Here is a 20,272-nt window from a genome sequence, read left to right on the forward strand (position 1 = left end):
TGCGGGGCCTCGCTGCCCAAATGCTGGGGGGCAGTGGAACAGCCAGTAGCCCTTCGGCCCAGCGGGGCCTGGGCTGTGGGGCTCTTGTCTGCTGCGAGCTCTGCAGCCTGAGCGGGTGCCTTTGTATGTTGCTGCCTGGCCTGCAGTTCAACGTGTGTGGCACGATGCCGGTCTGTGGGACCCTGAACGGACAGCCAGCTTCCGGCTGTGAGGCGTCCACTCAGACGGCCAACCTCAAGGACCTGAAGCCGGAGAGGCTGGTCGGGCTGGAGAAGACCCTGCAGCTGTCCACGGAGGGCTTTATAACGCTGACCTATGAAGGGCTGCACTCGGAAGCCAAAGGTGAGCCCCGAACCGTGTGGTTTTGTCGCTGACGTGTGTCCTGGCCATTCTGGGACCGGCTCCCTTTCTAAGTGTGACGTCGGTGTCCTAGCAGAGTCTCAGAGTCCTCCCACCTCTGGGGGCACTCATGCTCTACAGCGACGTGCCCTGGCGTTTGTCCCACAGACCTGATCCTGTAACTAGAGGGGTTGCCGGCCACTGACACCTGCTTGCTCCCTCCTCCCAGGTGTCCTTTGTCATTTGTCCCTCTGACATGGGACGTTGTCACTGTCCTTCTACCCTGTTTCTTTCAGGTTCTGGCAAAGTGGTGGGTAACAATAATAAAGTTATTTTTTCCCCTCCTCCTCTCCACTCACTGTATCTTCACATATAGTTTTGCTCTTTTTTGCAGCTGTGCTGAACAGCAGGGACTTGGTGTGATAAAGCGCAAGATCTGGTTGGAGACCTGCGGGGGGGGGGTGCTGTCCCAAGGGCTTCCTGTGTTGGGATGCCGGGTGCACATCACTGGTTGGTTCTCACCCAGCCCTGGGCCTTGCCTCACTCAGTACTCTTGTCCCCTGCTTAACCACCCTCTCACTTGATAGGTGACGAAGGCCCAAGACGGCCCTGTGCCCTGGACAGAGCTGGGAGCTCGCTGGTGCCCAGGGTTAGGGTCGGGGTCTTTGGATTCTCATCCTGGCTTGGCCAGTGAGCACATTTCTCTCTTGCAGGCGAGGCCACGGAGGCCCCCAGGTGCAGTGGTCTGCCCAGGGCTGCACGTTAGTTAGTAAGCAGCAGGGCTGAGACCTGAATCCACACCTGCGTGGTTTTTGATCTGTGCTCTTCCTGCTGCTCCATGATGGACTCAGGACAGGGAAGCTGGTGTCTGGAGAGGAGTGGGCCATGGCCCTGCTCCCTGGGACTGTGACAGTCTGTGGTCCTTGGGTAACTTCATGTGTTATGCCTCGGGCTCGTAGATACTGGAAATCGAGCACACCAGGAAGAGAACGGTCAGGGCAGAGGGCAGAAGGGTCATTCGTGATTCCTGGGACGGGTGGCTGAGGACTGGGGAGTCTGTTTAGGTCTGGGGCTGCTGGCAGCTCTCTGAAGGGCCATCCTTCAGAAGAGGAACTAGGCCTGTTCTGTGCCATTCGTCATTAGGGGAGGGTGGAGGAGGACTTGGGAGCAGAGCCGGGGTGGTGACCCTTTGCTTTACAGACAGAGAGGTCTTCAACTTTCCGTCACCGCGACACTCCGGAGACCGCTGGCTCTGTTCTTCTCTGTAATTCTCCTTCCCAGTCTTAGAGCACCGTTGACGTGAACCAGTGTAGGCATTGACATGTGATTCTTTCTTGTGTTGTAACTTGAGGGATAGTTCTCCATCTCCAGCGGAGACCGCCGTGGCCGTGCGGCTACAACCGCGAACNTTACAGACAGAGAGGTCTTCAACTTTCCGTCACCGCGACACCGCGGAGACCGCTGGCTCTGTTCTTCTCTGTAATTCTCCTTCCCAGTCTTAGAGCACCGTTGACGTGAACCAGTGTAGGCATTGACATGTGATTCTTTCTTGTGTTGTAACTTGAGGGATAGTTCTCCATCTCCAGCGGAGACCGCCGTGGCCGTGCGGCTACAACCGCGAACACTTGCTCTCTGTGGGGTTTGCGTCCAGGCCCCAGCGCTCCGGGCTGGGCTCATTCACGTAACCCGCACTCCGGCTTTGCTGCCTTAGGCTCCTCCCTTAGCCGCTCTCGGCTGCAGTTTCCTCTGCAGAGGTCGTGGGCACTCACATGTTCACGGGGTCCTTCACTCGTGCACCCTCTCCCACCCTGTTGCTCGCCCCCATTGCGTCCCTGCTTCACACAGCAGCCTGAGGGACGTTCTCGGTCCTGAGAACACGCACCTCGGGGGGAAAGGTGTCACTCTCGCAGTGGCGTCGGGTGCCTGCTGCTGCTTTCTGGGGGGCAGGTCATAGCCCCCCTCGCTCAGTCCTGTGACCTGCTGGTTCTCGCCCACCCTCCTTTCCTGGGCTTTGTTCTTGCTCCCTCTGCTCTCAAAGCTCTTGCATCAAGATGGCCACGCGGTTCATTTCTTCACCTTTGTCCAGTGTTTGCTCAGGTGTCACCTTCTCAGGAGCCTGGCCACTGCCTTTAAAACTGTCACACGCCATCCCTGCCACCCTTGGAATTTCTTATGCCCATCCCTGTTTCCTCCTTCCTTACACTTCTCACCTCCTGGCCTGTCTCAGACTGTGGTTTTTTTTGCTCACCCACCATCGGGGCCAGTGGATGGGAATGTAAGCTCTGTCTTTCACTCCTGTGGGTAGGAGGAACTTGGTAATATTGCTGGTTAAACCCATGGAGGAGAGTTACATTGTTTTTTGACATTCTCACTGATAAACAGATGTTGCACTTGTATATCTTCTGGAATACAGGGCGGGGCAGAAGTAGGTTTGCAGCTGTTCATATGTAAACTAGCACAGTAATTAATAGCAACACAAGAGTGAACTGTGTGTTTCTCATACTCACAACTGTAAGCCTACTTGCACCCCGCCCTGTGAGAGAACGCCAAGACATTAGGCTCCCGGCCGAACCCCGCCTGTATGTGGGTCACTGCTGCGATGAGAGTGGCCACCCTGGTTCAGACCAAGTCCCTGGAAATTCAGCTGGCGCGGCGACAGGGTTGTTTCGGAGGTGGCCGTGAGGCTTTTCCCCAGTGGAAGCGCTGTCCTGGGCTGCCTGTGAGGGTGCTGTTTCTCACGTCTGGCCTTGTTCTGCAGGGACTGGCGATGCTTTCATCATCCGCTTTGTCTGCAATGACGACATTTACCCAGGAGCCCCCAGGTTCCTGCACCAGGACATCGACTCTGCCCAGGGGATCCGGAACTCTTTCTTTGAGTTTGAAACGGCGCTGGCCTGCGTGCCGTCTCCAGTGGATTGCCAGGTCACAGGTGAGGCCTGGGGGGCTAGGCACTGAGAAGCCAGTCAGAAGTGTGTGCACATGTGGATGTGTCTGTGTGTGCATGCACATGAGTGCGTACATGAGCGTGTGGGTGCATGTGTATGGGTACACGAGTGTGCGTGTGTGTGCATGTTTGTGCACAAGTGTGTTTCTGCAAGTATGCATGAGCGTTGGTGTGTGCGCGTGTGTATGTGTGAATGTGTGTGCATGCACATGAGTGGATGTGTGTGAGATCAATATTTCACAGGCAGCATGTCATTTGTTACACTTTTTCTTTGATGCCTAGATATGGAATGTTTCTCTTGAAGAGAATCTGGGATAATAGTGGTTCTAAGCTATATTTTGGGATCAGAAGCTGCTTAAGAATAGAGAAGAAAACTTAGGGGAAAAATTAAATACACTTGTCAGAGCTTCTTACTGAGGAAGAAAAAATAAAAAAAGGCTAAAGCTGCATAAGGTGGACCCGAGATGCTGAGCGGTGTCCCCAGGACCCCTCAGCTTTGGTGGGATGGCCCCCGTCCCCACAGCAATGGTGCTTCGTGTGAACAGCAGCTTTGAGGGTTCCGGAGGCTGTGAGTTCCTGCAGACCACCTCACTTCTCAGTCACGTGTGTCCGGTTTGTGTGGCATCAGCCCTCGGTGGCGGGGGAAGGCTGCGCCCCACAGCTGACAGGCACTGGTGTGCGGTGTCTCCCTGTGTGTTCCAGACCTGGCTGGAAACGAGTATGACCTGAGCAGCCTAAGCAAAGTCAGGAAGCCGTGGATTGCCGTGGACACGTCGGAGGACGGGAGGAAGAGAACTTTCTACCTGAGCGTGTGCACCCCGCTCCCGTACATCCCGGGGTGCCATGGTGAGTTTGGAGCTTTGGACTTGCGTTCTGTGGCCTTCCCTCCCACCCCCAACCCCAAACGAATCTCCTGGCCTGGCCCTTCCAGGCAATGCTGTGGGGTCCTGCCTGGTGACCGAAGACCACAGCTGGAACCTAGGTGTGGTGCAGATCAGTCCCCAGGTCGCAGCCAACGGGTCCCTAAGCATCGTGTATGTCAACGGGGACAAGTGCAGGAACCAGCGCTACTCCACCCGGATTACGCTCGAGTGTGCTCAGACGTCGGTGCGTGAGGGCGAACCATTGCGCCTCTCGGGTCGGCCTCTCCATTCGCGTGCCCCTCTGAGCTCTGAGTCTCCCGTCTTGTCTCGTTTAAAGCTTGTCCGTGTTCTCCTGTGTGCGACTGAAATGTGCTCTTTCCCCTGCCCCCCACCCCATCTTACATGGTTCATGGTGCGGCATGTTTTCTTCATGGGGGTTAAATGTTGACTTTTTATGTAATAAAAATAAGCTGTTGGTTCTGGTTACAGGGATCGCCGACGTTTCAGCTGTTGGATGAGTGTGAGTACGTGTTCGTCTGGAGGACGGTGGAAGCCTGCCCAGTCATCAGAGCGGAAGGTGAGGTGTGGGGCCGGCCCCTGACAACGCTCACTTCGACAGCGCCCGCGTGTGACACGCGGCACTGACCTGGAACACTCGGCAGGGGGCAGATGACTTCGTTTTCTCCTTTTCTTTCTTTTTTAACTTTTATCTAGGGAATTTTTTTCAGCTATAATTGCCATATAGTAGCGTATTAGTTTCAGGTACAAGGTAGTGATTAGACATGAATGGATAACTCTTTTATCCCCAAGTTATTCTGCTCCACTGTGCCACCCACCGTATCAGGCGTGTTTCCCTCCTGGGCCTCCACGTTGAACACGCCAGCGCGGGGTATTGTTCTCTTGCATCAAGCAGACCCTTGTCCCGCCGTCGGCAAGGAAAGCTTTCGACCGGCAGTTTGTGTTATGTATGAACATGAACAAAGTGAGATAACACGAAAGCAGGCTTGGTGCCTATTTTCTGGTAGTGCTTGTCTGATGAAAAATGGTGTCCCTTCTTCCACAAAGTGGCAGTGCGTGTGCAGTCACACTTGCCCTTCACTCGTGTCTTCTTGCAGGGGACAACTGCGAGGTGAGAGACCCGAGGCACGGCAACTTGTATGACCTGAAGCCGCTCTCCCTGAATGACACGGTCGTCAATGCCGGGGGGTACACCTACTACCTCCGAGTCTGCGGGGTGCTGTCCTCCAGCGTCTGCTCGAGCACCAACGGGCCCAAGGCGGTCTCGTCGTGCCAGGAGAAGCGGGGACCACTGGGGTTCCAGAGAGTGGCAGGTACCGCGGGTTTCTCCTGCTCTTGTTGCGAATCGGTGGGATCAGGGGTCGAAGGTGTCGGGGAGCAAGAGCATCTTTCTCCAGCAGGAAGTGGCTGCCGTGTTCTCACGGCGCAGCTCCCAAAGGACGCATCGGGCCACCTGCTGTCTCAGCCAGAACACGTGCTGCCAGGCGCCGTCACACTTTAGTTTACTCTTGTTTAGCGACGCCAGTTACGGGTTCCGAGGTTTGATTCCTTTTCTGTATTGCAACCTCGGGACCCACAGAACTAGCCAGCGGTGGGTGCTCTGAGGTAGTGCTCTCTAGGATTGAGCCACAGGGGACACACTTAGTAAAGGAGTTGGCTCAGACTTAGGGGCTGTTGGTCACTGTGCTCTCAACAGCAGGGCGCGCGACGATGCAGTGAAGAACCTTTAAAAAAGAGGTCGAAGTTGCAGCTGTCATGGTGGGCAGCCCTCAGGAGCCATGTAGTGGAAGTGACACGCTCTTTGCCAGCCCGTTTGAGGAGGGTCTGTGTGTCATCCGTGCTGCAGTTAGTCCGAAGGTCCCCATCTGGGCGACAGAAGCCTGGCTCTGTTCTTCCTGTTGTGACATGACAGGGGGCAGGGACACTGTGCTGGCGGGCCAGGCGTGTTTGGTCACCTGTTTGTTTGGGGTTTTGTTTGGGGCGTGTGACCCAACATGTGTCTGCCGTGGTGACCGTGGTGACCCGGGGACTTCCTGAGCGGATCCCAATTTGATCAGCGGGTTCTCGACTAGGGCTCGTCACACAGAAGCTGACCTATGAGAACGGACTGCTGAGAATGAACTACACAGGGGGGGACACGTGCCACAAGGTGTACCGGCGCTCGACAACCATCTTCTTCTACTGCGACCACAGCACCCAGAAGGTGAGAGCTCGGAGCCCAGGGTGTCTCTGCGGCCGTGGGGACTGCCTGCCCCTCGCCGCTCCTGTCCTCGTGGAGTGACTGCTCTCGCCACAGCTCCTGCCGGGCTTACTTTAAATACATTACTTCCAGAGACTGTCCAGACTGTGATGGGTTTGTATAGATTTCAGTGAACATAATGACCCCTTAGTGTTTTCTTCCGTAAGACTCACAATGTAAAGAAGGAGTTGCCCGTTTCATGTGTGTGTCTCTCTCGACCCTCCCAGCCCATGTTTCTCAGGGAGACGTCCGATTGCTCCTACTTGTTCGAGTGGCGCACGCAGTATGCCTGCCCCCCTTTCGACCTGACCGAGTGCTCGCTCAAGTAAGTTGCTGCCTGCATCTGCGCTTTCTGGGTGGTCGGACACTTGGGGGGACTGTGCTGGAGCAGCACGGGGTTAGATGTGCCAGGTGACTTCTCCCTGTCTGAGGTTCCTTTTTTTTTTAAAGATTTTATTTATTCATCTTTAGAGGGGAAGGGAAGGAGACAAGGAGAGAAATATCAATGTGTGGTTGCCTCTCGTGAGTCCCCCCATGGGAACCGGCCTGCAACCCAGGCCTGTGCCCTGACTGGGAATTGAACCGAGATAGTGTGGTTCGCAGGCCTGCGCTCAATCCACTGAGCTACACCAGCCAGGGCTGAGGTTCTTAACAGGGAATGGAGGACCTGGGGCTGGTTAGCCCCCAAATCCTTCATCACTGAGTCTGGGTTGTTTTGCGTTGAAGTTCATGGGACATGATTGCAGTTGAAACAAAAACCTCGTGCGAGTCACAGGTGTATGTGGAGTAGAGTGACCAGGACATCAGCTGGCCTCTGCTCGTCCCTCTGGCACTGCTGGTCTGGGGGTGCACGGCTGAAGAAGGCTCTCTCCGCCCCCACCCCCCTGCAGCCTCCCCTCCCCGGCACCCCCGCCTCCTCGAGCTGTTGCCAGTTTCAGAACATCTGTGTTGTGCCTGGTAACCCAGACGGTCTTCCCTGCCTTGTTCATGGGGTGGCTCTGAGGAATTAAAAGCTCATAGACAGCATTTCCTGCAAAACCACATGGTGTGCCTGGACGTGCTGGATCGTCCTTTGTCCCTTGGCCTGCTCCTTTGGAAGGAGGAAGGCTGTTGAGGTCAGAGATCCCCTCCCTCAGTTTCCTAAGTTCCAAAGAATCGGCCACCTTTGAGGTGGCTGCAGGCTTGGAACATGGCTGCCTTGGTAGCTTTTTAATCTGGGCATTTTGTAGCGTTCTCCCTTTTGTTGGTGACAGAGCGGCTTGCTGTCCTGTTGCACCCGAGACTGCTGGGCTCTCACGATCTGTGTGCCCGGGCAGTCGCGCCTCGCCAAGGGGCCCCTGGCTCCAGCTCAGGTTTCTGGTCACCTATCTGTGCTCGCTCTGGGGTCGCTCGGCTCATAGGAGCTCTGCGTCCCGGCTCGTGAGTCCCCTTCCATTTGGTTCGAGTGCAGTGTGTTGTCACGCACTTCAGAAGGGCCGAGTGGGGGACGGCCCGCACATTGTGTGACCATACCATCGTTTTGCTCTCAAGGCTGATTGGCTGGGACAGGGTTCTAGATTCAAAATAACATCCTTTCCGATTCGAAGGCACTGCCTCCTTTTCTACAAGCACCCCGAATGGCTGGGGGAAGTTGGTTGTTGGTCTCCTTTGTGTGTTTATTCCATTCTGGAATATTTTATGGACTTTTCTACCGTCTTTTGGAAATATTTATTTAAAATTTCTACTAAGTTTTTCTAACGATCTGTAAGGATACTAATTATAATTTTTAGTTTTTTTTCTTTTTAAAAACCCTATTGTTCATTCCCTGAATAATTCATAATCTTTTAATGAGCACCTTAAATGTTTTTTTAAAGATTTTTAAAAATTTTTTAGAGAGAGGGGGAGGGAGGGAGAAGGAGAGAGTGAGAAACATCAGTGTGTGGTTGCTTCTCACACACCCCCTACTGGGGCCCTGGCCTGCCACCCAGGCCTGTGCCCTGACTGGGAATCAAACCAGCGAGCCTTTGGTTCCCAGACCAGCACTCAATTCACTGAGCCATGCCAGCCAGGACTAAACATGCATTCTTGATTTGACAAAAAGCCAGAGCCCATCCGGAGCCCCACCTGCTTCTCCTGCAGCACGGTGGTGTCGATGCCTTCGCCGTGCCTCCTTGGGCTGGTGCCCCGTGTGCACAGATCAGGCCTGTTTTCTCACCTTCAGGGAAGCTGTCGTCATCCCGGTTTTCAAAAATCAGTGTTGCTTACTTGACTGTGTACATTTATTTTCTTCGACTCACCATTCCTTTTTGCATCTTACCCTTCCGTTTTAACTTAACAATTTTCCTTCTTCTCTAAGTCATTTGTTTGTTTTATTTAGTATACGTGCTACTCACAGTGCTGGCTCGAGTGCTATTTGCCGCTGGTCCCTGGCGGGACACAGAGCTTGCGCCAAACATGATTCAGCTTCGCACTGGACAGTGAGGGAACCCCATTGTTGATGTGGCCTCACAGCGATTCTGTGACCGCAGCGGGCGGGTCCTGGGACACGCACCGCACGCGGGCCAGCGCTGCTGGGCAGTCCCGGCAGAGTCAGCGGGTTTCACTCCCGGGCTTTCTTCAGAGAGGCTTACTCCCCCTCGCCGGTCCAGCTGAGTCCAGGTTTCTGGGCGAAGGGCTCTGTTTGGGCTTGGTCAGCCCTTTGAAGGCTCCCCGTGGGCCTCCCATGCAAGCTGTTGCTTAAGAGCCTGCTCTGGATCAGCCGTTTCTTTCCTCCGTAGATAAGCTATCTTTTCTGTGTACTTTTTTCGTGTTTGTTCTGCGGTCTCAGTGCGATTGGTTTAGGTGTGGATTTATTACCACTTATGTTCTTGGAGCTTGGCACTTCATAAAACTGAAGATGCGCATCTGTTACTGAGTTTGGGAAACTTGCAGCCACTGTGTCTTCAAATGTGGCCTCTGACCTGTTCTCTTCGTTCCGTCGGGACTTCTGTTACTGCATCTCCCCCGGCCCCGTTCTGCCCGCAGGGCCTTTCAGAGCTTCCGCATTTCTCTCTGTACCGCCATGCTCTGTTTCCTTAGACCTACTTTCCAGTTTGCCGATTCTCTTATCGGCTGATTTTAATTTGCTGGTTTGGCTGTTTGTTGCCTTGTTAAAATTTTCGTGACTTTTTAATTCTGAGTTCGGGTTCTCAGTAACTGCGTTTGGTGCTCTTCCTGATTCATCCCCTCCCCTCCCCCCAAAGTGTCATATGCTTTTATTACAGTTGCAGTTTCTTCTTTTAGGTCTCTAACCGTTTTAAGAACATAACTGTCAGATACTCTGTTACCTGACGTCCTTGAGGGTCCGATTCTGCCATCACCCTGGAGACCTCTCACAGATGACCCGCCACTTAGTGCCAGCTGGCCCTTTGCTTCCTTCTCTCTCACGCCCCATTATGGTCCATCAACCGTTAAAGTATCTAGAATTCTGTATTCCAGAAACAGTGTCTCTACCCCAGTACAGGCTGTCTTTGTCTCGTACCTGCGTCACTGTGGTCACCTCTGAGTTGGCCCCCTCCTTCCCTGTGGCCCCCCCACCCCCCGGGATGCGTCCAGCACAGTGGTTAGGATGCTCCTGTTCAAGCGGACGCCGCCAGGCGGCTGTGGTGCTGTGACCCTTCACGGCAGCGATTTCCTGTCTTCCTGTCTTGCGCCGAGCTGTAAGCTGATGCTGTGAGCTAAGAAATCCAGGTGTTTGTTACTTTGTATCACCTCTCACCCCTCACGTGCGCTCTGTGCCGGCCGCATGGGGCCCTGGCTTTTCCGGCTGTGCCAGGCCCACCCTGGTGCCTCCTGCCCGTAGCTCTCGCCGCCCCCACTGCCCAAGTCTTCTCTCCTGGGCCCTGGAAGGCGCCTATGCCTTGTCCTCCCTCCTGTCCTTTACGCAGAGGCCGCCTTCCCTGGCTTTTTCTCCCCAGCTCTGACTGACATCTGATACACTGCACCCCAAACAAGTTTATCCTGTGTGGGGGCTTTTCTTCCACTGTAACCTCTATAAACTTAAGATTTTAATTTTTTTTGTTTACTATGATCCCTCCATCTTAGTACTTTGTATTTTTTGGGTGAATGAATGAATGCTTTTTGTTCTTTGATGTGCTCGGACCTCATGAAGTTGTGTCTGCGATTGTTCCTGTGTCCCTCTGTGGGCACCCAGTGCCGGCCTAGCTCACCGGCAGGGCTGCGCCTGGGGCTGGCGTGGGTCTCACTGTCTGCGTCGGAACTCGGGTAGTAGGAAAACTGTTAGCTGAGTAGAAGGGTCAACACCAGCCTGTTTTAATTTGAATGACCGTTGGTGGCCTCAGCTTTGGACAGCAGGTGGCCCCCCCCCGAGAGTGGTCAGTACTGGGGGCACCCCAGCGTCCTAGCTGCCCCCTCAGTCTTCTCGCTGGCCTGAGTGTGACATACACTAACTTTCAGGTTTTGTGTTTGGAGGGTTTGGTTAATGTATAATTTTGTTGAACTAAGTATTTTTTCCTCTTTATTGAATTTATTGGGTGGCACTGGTTAATAATTAATTATACAGGTTTCAGGTGTGCAAATTGACAGCACGTAATTCGTGCCCTTGTGTGTGTGTTCACAACCCCAAGTCTGTCCATCACCCTTCGTACCCCACCCCCACCACACCTGCCCCCCCCCCCACCTTCTGAACAGAGTCTGAAGGTGGGTTGTCACTGACTCCAACTGCGCCGCGTGGGGGCACTCCCGTCGAAGTCCTGTCCCTGGGGAAGGTCCGATTCCCAGAGTGTCAGGCCCTAGCAGGCAGTGTGCGAGGTGCTCCGTGAGCATGCAGTGGGCCCTGACCACTGTGTTCTGCTCCCGCAGGGACGAGGCCGGCAACAGCTTCGACCTCTCGCCATTGTCACGGTACAGTGACAACTGGGAAGCAGTCACCAGCACAGGGGCCACTGAGCACTACCTCATCAACGTTTGCAAGTCTCTGGCTCCACAGCCAGGCTCAGGTGAGAGGGTCTCGGTGGGCTGGCGGCTTGTGGTCAGTTTACAGGGCGGCAAGTGGTGTGGGCTTCTTCGAAGGTGCGTTCCTTTCCGTGATAAGGCACTGGTTTGGCTGAGGAGCCACAGGCAGACTCACTTTCAGGGGCCTAATGACCCACGTCCAGGATAAATCCATGTGGAAGCTTCTGCTGGGAACATTGTAACCTTTTCCAGCACGAGGAGGTGCGGGTTGGGGTGGGCAGAAACAGTCATGATGGCCCGTGATTCCTCAGCTGGACAGGAGCTGGGAGGGCGTGACATGCCCGCAGGTGTGGGCCCATTGTGTTTACCGAGAGTGACAGGGGTGGGTGGCCCTTTCACGGTGCAGGAGCTGTCCGCCCCAGACCTTAGTGCCAGTGGCCAGGACATGGAATCAGGTGCACTCGTGGGACCAGGCGCCACCTGCAGGGACCATGGTGCCACTGCCAGCCTTTTGAGTCCTGCAGACGAAGCTTGTCCTGCATTCGTGGGGTTATGCGGCCTCACCCACAGCCTGGTGCGGCTCAGCTCCAAGCGGGCTCTGCCTTTCGCCTCCAGAGAGTGGTTTTTATCATCTGCGCAGTGTGAGGCCGTGGGTCCCTTTCCCCTCGCTTTGTGCTGGGCAGATTGGGGACCCTGGGGTCTTAATCCACGATGCACTGGGACCAGTACTTTCTCCAGGGCGGATGGCACAGACGTTTTGGGGACTGGGAAAGCGGCAGAATTCGTGGGGTCTTCTCGGTTAAAGGGAGCGCGTGAATGTAGGACATTTAAAATGCCTCTTTGGCTTCATCTGAGTGTTCCAGCTTCATTGCTCTTGGGTTCAGAAGTAGTTCAGCCTGGCCCACCTCGGATTGTCCCGCATTCCTGCCTGTCCCCGTTCACTCTGGTCACATGACACGGTGTTTGAATGAGTGAGCACCCGTGGGGCCAGTGTCATCCGAGTCACGTGAAAGAAGCGTGTTTCAGAGGACTGTTGGACTCAAACGTGCAGTGTGTCTGATGTCACTTGTCTGAAAGCTGAAGTCTAGACTGGAAAGTGACCGGCAGTAACTGACTCCCTGTGTCTCCTGCCGCAGAGCCGTGCCCCCGGGAAGCGGCCGCGTGCCTGCAGAACGGTTCCAAGCCCGCGAACCTAGGCAGGGTGAGGGATGGCCCTCAGTGGGTAGACGGCGTCATTGTGCTCAAGTACGTCGATGGCAGCTCCTGTCCAGACCGGATCAGGAAAAAGTCGACCACCATCCGCTTCACCTGCAGCGAGAGCCAAGTCGTGAGTGTCACAGCCTCCTCAGCCCCAGGCTGCAGCTGTGGGGACAGTCGGGATCGAAGTGTCACCGAGCCCGGCCTCTTCCCTCGGGACGTTAGTCGAGGGACTCGGGGCGTGGGGTGCCAGTGGGTGAGAGGGCAGCGTCGCGTCGGCCTGGGCTCCTGGAGCACCTTTCTGCTCTGGCTCCTGCCACGCTGCACCTGGCGCTTCCATTGTAACTTCAGAACCTGCTGGTTCTGATTCAGGTTTGACTCAGCTCCCCAAAGACTGCAGAAAACTTGACACTGTGCCCTTGGTCTTCACGGCAGTGACACACGCCCTGCCTTTCCTTCCTGCCCAGTGCATGGGTCAGAGAGGCGGGGTCAGGTGCTGGGCAGCGTGCCCTGCCCAGGTGGTGTGCGGGTCAGTGAGGGGGAGGGGGTCACGTGCTGGGTGGCGTGTCTGGTACAGCCAGTGTGTGGTGGCCAGGCTGACCCTGTCTCCGGGCCCTGTGATCCCTGTCCCAGATGGTCAGTCTGGAGAGCTCTGTGGCTGGAGGGTTCTCGGGACTGCTGTTCACCACAGTGGCATCTCTGCACGGGGCAGCACGGTGAACCCAGGTGCTCAGTGTAAGGAGGGTGGTAGCTTGTTTGAGAGTAGGGTCAAGCTGGACCAGCCCTGTCCACATCAGGGCAGACTACCTGCTCTGTCCAGCTGCCTGGTGGGAGGAGCGGGGACGGGGGACGCTCGGGGACCAGGGCCGGCCTTCTGGACGAAAGAGGCAGCGAGGTTCCTCTGGGCAGGCTGTGCCCCTGTGACTGGCGAGCCCTGGGGTCTGGATAGACCTTCGACTCTGTCATGGGGCCAAGGGGCTCATGGCAGAGAAGGAAGGAGCTGACCGACCTGTGGAGGGACCATGAAGGGGGAACTGTGGGTGGCTCTGCGTGTGGATGGACCAGCGTGTGGTTTTCATCGTTTGTGTGGTTTGAGGCCTTGGGTCCCCTTCCCCTCACTCTGTGCTGGGCAGATTGGGAACCCTGGGGTCTTAATCCACGATGCAGCAGGACCAGTTCTTTCTCCAGGGCAGATGGCACAGACTTTTTGAGGACTGGGAAAGCGGCAGAGTTTGTGGGGCCTTCTTGGTCCCCTAGGCAGAGTTCTGGCTCTGGGTGCATCTCAGCCACCCTGTGTGTGTGCGAAGCCCCCGGGTGTATCTCAGGGGCAAACCCTGCTCCCTTGTTTTTTCCAAACCTCTGCCCCCTTTCTGAGATGTCGGGACACAAATCTGGTCCTTGGGGTGTGCTGGCCCCATCTGAGGCAGGGCGTGGATGGTGGACACCCCGTGCCCACCGTCAGCAGCCTCTGTCCTCGGCTCTAGAACTCCCGGCCCATGCTCATCAGTGCGGTGGAGGACTGCGAGTACACCTTTGCCTGGCCCACCGCAGCCGCCTGTCCTGTGCAGAGCAGCGTGCACGGCGACTGCCAGGTCACAAACCCGGCCACAGGTGAGGTGCCGCCAGTCACCAGCCCCCCCCTCAGTGAGGGGCACCACCAGTCACCAACACCGTCCAGGGGGGAAGGGACCCTGCCTGCCACCAGCCCTGCACGGGGAGGGCCCAGTGTGCAGCTGGGCAGCAGCATGCCCAGCAGCAGTGTCCGGTCTGTGATGGCTTTGGCCTGTTCTCTAGGACCTACCCCCACAGTTGCCTCTCCTGCTCCTTGAAGAGGAGACTGGCCGTCTCCCTGAAAGTGTGCTCCCCAGGACTCCTGGGTCCGCGGGCGCCGTCATGCCAGCTCTTGGCTTGCAGAGCTGGTTACAGCCACCCTCCCCGGTATCTGCCAGGTTAACTGGGGGCACCTCCATGGAGCCTCTGTGCTGGGGAACTGGGCGATGCAGGTGGCAGTGTGCAGGCTGACGGAGCGGCCGTGGGCCCTCCTGTGTCCCCTGGAACCCTCGTGGCTGCTGGGGCCCGGCTCCAGGAGCAGCAGGGCGTGGCGAGCCACCGTCTCTGGGGCAAGATGGGCCATTGCACCACTTGGGGTGCTGGGGGCCTTGTGACATGGGCTGGCTGGTCAGGAGCATTCCTAGGGATGTGTCCGTGAGCGGGCCAGGGTCTCGTGGTGAGAAGTCAGAGATTCTGACAGCCGGGGTGACCCCTGGATGCGAATGCTGGTGATGGGTTCCACGCATCTCAGCCCCCTGGCGTCACCGGGTCCCATCCCCGTGCAGGACACCTGTTCGACCTGAACTCTCTGGGTGGCAGCAATGGACACACAGCCGCGTACAGCGAGAAGGGGCTCGTGTACATCAGCATTTGCGGGGAGAATGACAATTGCTCCCCCGGCGTGGGTGAGTGCTGCGCGGCTTCCCGCTGCCCGTCCGTCTCTTGTCCCCAAGGTCATCTCTGCGCCCCTGTAGCCAGGGCACCGAGGCGCTGCCGAGATCACACGCCGCCCCTGTCTTGGCGGGCAGCTTACTGGGGGCGGGGTGTGTGTGTGTGGCCACGGGATGAAGGGGCGGACACACAGTGTCTGTGAACCTGCGCTGGACCCTCCGAGTTGCGAGTGCCAGCTATGGGTTTGAAAGGGGGTTTGTAGGCAGTTCTGGAAAACCGGTCATCGGAATCAGGGTCATGTGTCTCTTCCTTCTATCTCCCCTGGCGCAGGGGCCTGCTTCGGGCAGACCAGGATCAGTGTGGGCAAGGCGAGCAAGAGGCTCACCTACGTGGACCAGGTCTTGAGGCTGGTGTACGATGAAGGGTCGCTGTGTCCTTCCAAATCCGGCCTGAGATACAAGAGTGTCATCAACTTCGTGTGCAGGCCTGAGGCCGGGCCCACCAACAAGCCCGTGCTCATCTCGCTGGACAAGCAGACGTGCACGCTCTTCTTCTCCTGGCACACACCGCTGGCCTGCGAGCAGGAGGTGAGTGGGGGCTGGGTTCACGTGGCGTCTGAGAAGTGCCTAGGTGTCGTCTCTGGGCTCACTGCAGGCCACCAGGTCCTCCGATCCCCTGCAGATGCCCCGTGTCTCAGCCACTCCTAATGGTCCCAGTCATGATCAGGTCCGAGTGCTCAGTGCCATGTGACTGAGTGTTTGGGGACACCAGTCCACTCTTTGTCCTTTGTTCTGTTGTTCAGCTTTAAGTTCTCGTGGGTCATGGTGATTAGGAACATTGTACTGGGGACGCCATGAGGTGTTTCCTCTTCAACAGCTGGAGTGTTCCGTGAGGAACGGCAGCTCCATCATCGACCTGTCTCCTCTCATTCACCGCACGGGGGGGTACGAGGCCTATGACGAGAGCGAGGACGATGCTTCCGACACCAACCCCGACTTCTACATCAACATCTGCCAGCCGCTGAACCCCATGCACGGGGTGCCGTGTCCCGCCGGGGCCGCCGTGTGCAAGGTGCCCGTGGACGGGGCCCCCATCGTAAGTGCAGGGCGTTCGAGCGGGGGAACCCTTTCTGCAAGATTTATTGACGATAATTCTGCATGTTGTGTCTCTTGCTTTCACCGGGGAGTGCCTCAGGCAGAACAAGTGGAGAGGGGACCTGGGACTGTGATGTTCTGAGACCACGGGGAAAGGGGTGGAAGCTGTCAGCGGACGGGGGTGGCGGGGGGCCTGTGTGCTGTGGGAGAACACACAAACACGCATGTGCGGTAGACTCTCCTGTGTCGTGTAAGCAGGCTCAAGGTGGACCCCGGTGGAGAAATTTGCATGTTGAGGACGAGAAAACATTGGCAGAGCCCAGTTTCTTTAAAACGCACATTTCTTGTTATTAAAGTGCTTGCGAAACGCAGACATTTTCTTCCGTGAACCAGTGAGAGTTAAGGGCCAGAGTGGCCTTGCTAACAGCTGTGCTCTGCTGTGGAAGCTGCGGTTTTGCACAGCATTTATCTGTGTTGATTTAGGTCTTCACACATTGTCTTTGTGAGTTAGGTGCACGTTTTGTCAGACCTTTGGTGGGTTTTATTACTTGCACTGCATCTCAAAGGTGGTGTATTTTGTGAGCCCTGTCCTAAGGTATCTAGATGGTCTTTTAAAAGGTGGGTACTAACTGGGCATTGTCAGGAGTGGGCAGGGAATGGGCTGTGAGATGACTGGTGAGGCCGCAGCCCCACGGGAGACGGTGAACCCGGCCGCATCAGGGCTCAGCAGGAAGAGCTGCGTCTTGCTGCCCAGCAGTGTGGGCTGCAACCCGTGCTGTGGCCCTGTTGGAGTGGCTCGATCTGCTGCATTTCATTGCCCAGCAACCGTTTTTCAGATATCTTGCAAATTCTCTGATCAAGGCAGGCACTGCAGTGTCATGGCCAGAACATGCCCTGAAGAGTGTCACATGCTCACACGTGTGCCAGCCCTGGCCACTTGCCTCTCTGTCCTGTGTGTGCCACCCCCCCCAAAGCCTGGGCTGAGCTGTGAAAGGAGCCCCAGCGCAGCGCTGGGTGGGCGACAGTCAGTGGGGACATGCACGGGGTCCTGCCTCCCACGGTCAGGTCCCAAGAGCTCAGGTGGCATCCTCAGTGTGGCTGCGGGGCGAGATGCTGCAGCCTGGCACCTCCAACCTTCCTGTGGGCAGAAATAGTAGACCTACCAGCCAGAGGGTCAGGCTGGTGACCCCGACACTCTGAGTTTTCTGTGGAGCATCTGAGCATCGGGACTTGTCAAGCAAGTTGCTCTCACACCAGCTTCCTCAGATGCTGCTGCTTTCAAGACGGATGAGGTGTAATGTTTGCAGTTTCCTCTTAACCCAGGGAACAATGAATTTCCTGCAACAGCATTTGTGTTTTTCTAGGATATCGGCCGAGTCACGGGGCCTCCAATCCTCAATCCCGTAGCGAACGAAGTTTACTTGAATTTCGAAAGCAGTACCCCTTGCCTGGCGGACAAGCATTTCAACTACACCTCGCTGATCGCCTTCCACTGCAGGAGGGGCGTGAGCATGGTGAGTGTGTGTGCTGCGTGTGCATGGCTGGGAGCTGCAGCGGGTGTCAGTGAGTCCACGGTGGGGCCTGAGGAGCCGTCTCAGACCCGAGGACGCTGTCCTTGCAGCACCCCCTGCGGAGCGGGAGTTGTGCATTGGAACAGCGTGGTCAATGACGTCAGCATCGAGCCAGCCCACCCTGAATTAGCAGGGCGGGTTTTGCACAGGGAGGCCACTAAATTAAAAAATGCGCACAACCTGAGTGTAGGACTGGTGTTCAACTTGGCCTACCCATGCAGGAAGCAGTCGTAACTGTCTTTTTAACTGTGACATTGGTGGTTGGTTCCTATTCGGAAATTGACAGCCTTTTAACAGCTGTGATCACCTCAAAATCAGAAGCTGGCAAGTGAAAGGAGACCCCTGGGTTCAAATTAGGTCCAACAGAGTCGCACATGTGACTTCTAAGGAGGCTGTTGACTTCTGTTTCACGTGCCTTTAGAACATGTGTCTCGTTGTAGAGTCTGTGCACACACTCCCTCTTGACCCCCTGAGTGAATGAGAGATGGACCAGGAGCCTGCGGCCCCCGTTTCTCTGTGACTCAGGACAGTGGGGGGATGGGCCTGTGCGCCCTGCCTGCTGCTCTGGCCGAGGGCCCCACCCCCTCTGAGCTGTGCTCCCAAAACCCCTGGAGCCCGGAGCACTTCCCGCCCTTGGACGGACTACACTGAGGCTGCGTGTGGGTGGTGTTGGTCCCGCCTGCCGTGACTGTTATATGTCTTGCTGCAGGGGGTCACTGTGCATGGAGACAGGGCTCATGCGTGTGTGAGTGTGTGTGATGAGACATAGACAGGGGTGGGCAAGGAAAACCCGTTACAGCTGTGAGTGCACAGAGCAGAGCTTATCGCTGTGTTATTTCTTAGTTACTGTGTTGTTTTTCCACACAAACAACCATACCCCCACTTCGGCTCCCCCGGGTAGAGCCGGTTCCCTTGCCCCAGGGTCTCAGGCAGCGGGCTGAAGCCCGCGAGTGTGTCCTGCACCTTCGGCAAGGCGAGGCCCTGAGCTCTGGGCCTGCAGCGAGCCTGTCAGGGACGGGGTGGGCTGCCGCGTCCGGTGGCCTGGCAGGGAGAGACAGCGGTGGTTGGGGGTGTGCGGGCCTTCCCATGGAGACGTCTGGAGCGCCTCAGGGCCGCTGGGCGCAACCCTGCGTCCAGCTGCCGGGGGTGGGTGATGGTGCTGCAGAGGGAGGGGAGCGGTGTGCAGCCGGCCCCGTTGGGCTCTGCCTGCATGTCCCTGCATGGGGTGGGGTGTCCCCTGAGGAGCGCCCAGCCGTCCTCACCTGGACAGAGACGGTGGGGTGCACACAGCACTTTGCTCATCGGCTGGGCGCTGGGGGCTCCTTGAGAGGGGGCGGAGCTTGCGTGTTTTAGAGACACGTGCTGTGCAACTGAGTGCTTGCTCCAGTTTTGGAAAGATTTTAAAGCTGTTTTCTTCCCTGGTGTTTTTTTTTTTCTTTGCTTGTTTGTTTGTTTGTTTGTTTTTCCTGGTGGTTTTTATCTTTAGTGGAAACACACTTTTTTCATTTGAGTTCCTAGAAAAAAAGATTCTCAGTAGTGATGAAAATAAAATTCCCAACTGGCTGCCTCAGCTGTGCCTGTGGCCGAGGCTGTGGCCGAGGAGGGAGTGTGTCCGTGGGCTGCAGCTGCCCGGCCTGTGCGTGGTCTGGCAGTGGTGGCGTGGGGACACTGCTCGTGGGTGTCGGGGCGCTTGCTGCCCTCCTTCATTGCAACAGCAGGGTCGCAGTTCCACAGACTTCTCCATCACGATGCTTAAAGACCACCCCCTTCCTTCGGGAGGTCACCCATATACCTGGTGGTCTGTGGCTGCGGCCAGGCCCTTCTTCTGGGACAGGCAGGGACCCAGCCCCACTGACCTATGTCTCCACCGCTTACGGGGTTGGCGAGTGGGGGAGGTGCGGGACTGACCCACACGGGGTGCCAAGGCCGTGCTTGCCCCCCACACAGGGGACCCCCGAACTGGTCAGGACCAGCGAGTGCGACTTCGTGTTTGAGTGGGAGACCCCGCTCGTCTGCCCAGACGAGGTGAGGACTGACGGCTGCTCCCTGACGGACGAGCAGCTCCACTACAGCTTCAACCTGTCCAGCCTCTCCAAAAGCACCTTCAAGGTAGTCCTGCCCCCGACCTGGGGGCCTCTGGGGCGGGAGGGGGCAGTGGCCCGGGCTTTCGATGTCCGTTATGGTTATGGGACGCTGGCGACCCCTGCAGGCTGCATGGCCACCGAGACCGTGCCTGGAGGGTGGTGCACTTCACCGGGGATCAGTGTGGGGCGTCCTGGGGGTATCACTGGTGAGGACCAGGAGGCGACTCAGGATGCACTGGTGACCGTGACCCAGAGGGCAGGGCCAGGCTCCTGCAGCAGGCAGAGGTCCCAAAGGGCTAGTCCATCCGGGGTTCGGCAGGCAAGAGGAAGAGCAGCTGTTCCGCCAGCTGCAGCGGAGGTGGTGGAGGGGGCCGGGGGCCCCCAACTTCAGACGCGTCTGTGCCCCTTCGGGGCCTGTCTCGCTCCCAACCTGCATGTCCTGGATGGCTGTGTGTGTGGACGAGGCAGGGGCTCCCTCTGGTTGCTGGTGGTGGGGCATCCTAGTCCTCGGGAGTGGTGAGCTCGTGACTCTGGGCCCTGGGTCCTGTG

The 20,272-nt window shown here is 56.9% G+C and overlaps 1 protein-coding gene across 1 annotated transcript in view; it reads left to right on the forward strand.

The window, feature by feature from the left end:
* The window catches only part of IGF2R (insulin like growth factor 2 receptor), a 96,362-nt gene that overhangs the window by 61,683 nt on the left and 14,407 nt on the right, over positions 1-20,272 (forward strand). The window contains exons 22-37 of the mRNA XM_037058767.1: positions 147-342; positions 3,098-3,268; positions 3,986-4,129; positions 4,215-4,390; positions 4,636-4,723; positions 5,262-5,477; positions 6,237-6,367; positions 6,631-6,728; positions 11,243-11,379; positions 12,472-12,662; positions 14,017-14,143; positions 14,869-14,988; positions 15,305-15,561; positions 15,851-16,069; positions 17,433-17,582; positions 19,587-19,748. Of these exons, the coding sequence (XP_036914662.1) occupies positions 147-342; positions 3,098-3,268; positions 3,986-4,129; positions 4,215-4,390; positions 4,636-4,723; positions 5,262-5,477; positions 6,237-6,367; positions 6,631-6,728; positions 11,243-11,379; positions 12,472-12,662; positions 14,017-14,143; positions 14,869-14,988; positions 15,305-15,561; positions 15,851-16,069; positions 17,433-17,582; positions 19,587-19,748 (2,583 nt within the window). The remainder of the gene's footprint in view (positions 1-146; positions 343-3,097; positions 3,269-3,985; positions 4,130-4,214; positions 4,391-4,635; positions 4,724-5,261; positions 5,478-6,236; positions 6,368-6,630; positions 6,729-11,242; positions 11,380-12,471; positions 12,663-14,016; positions 14,144-14,868; positions 14,989-15,304; positions 15,562-15,850; positions 16,070-17,432; positions 17,583-19,586; positions 19,749-20,272) is intronic.

Source organism: Sturnira hondurensis, unplaced genomic scaffold, assembly GCF_014824575.4.
Source record: "Sturnira hondurensis isolate 20B ecotype Veracruz unplaced genomic scaffold, ASM1482457v3 Scaffold0000167, whole genome shotgun sequence".
NCBI classification, from domain to species: Eukaryota; Metazoa; Chordata; class Mammalia; order Chiroptera; family Phyllostomidae; genus Sturnira; species Sturnira hondurensis.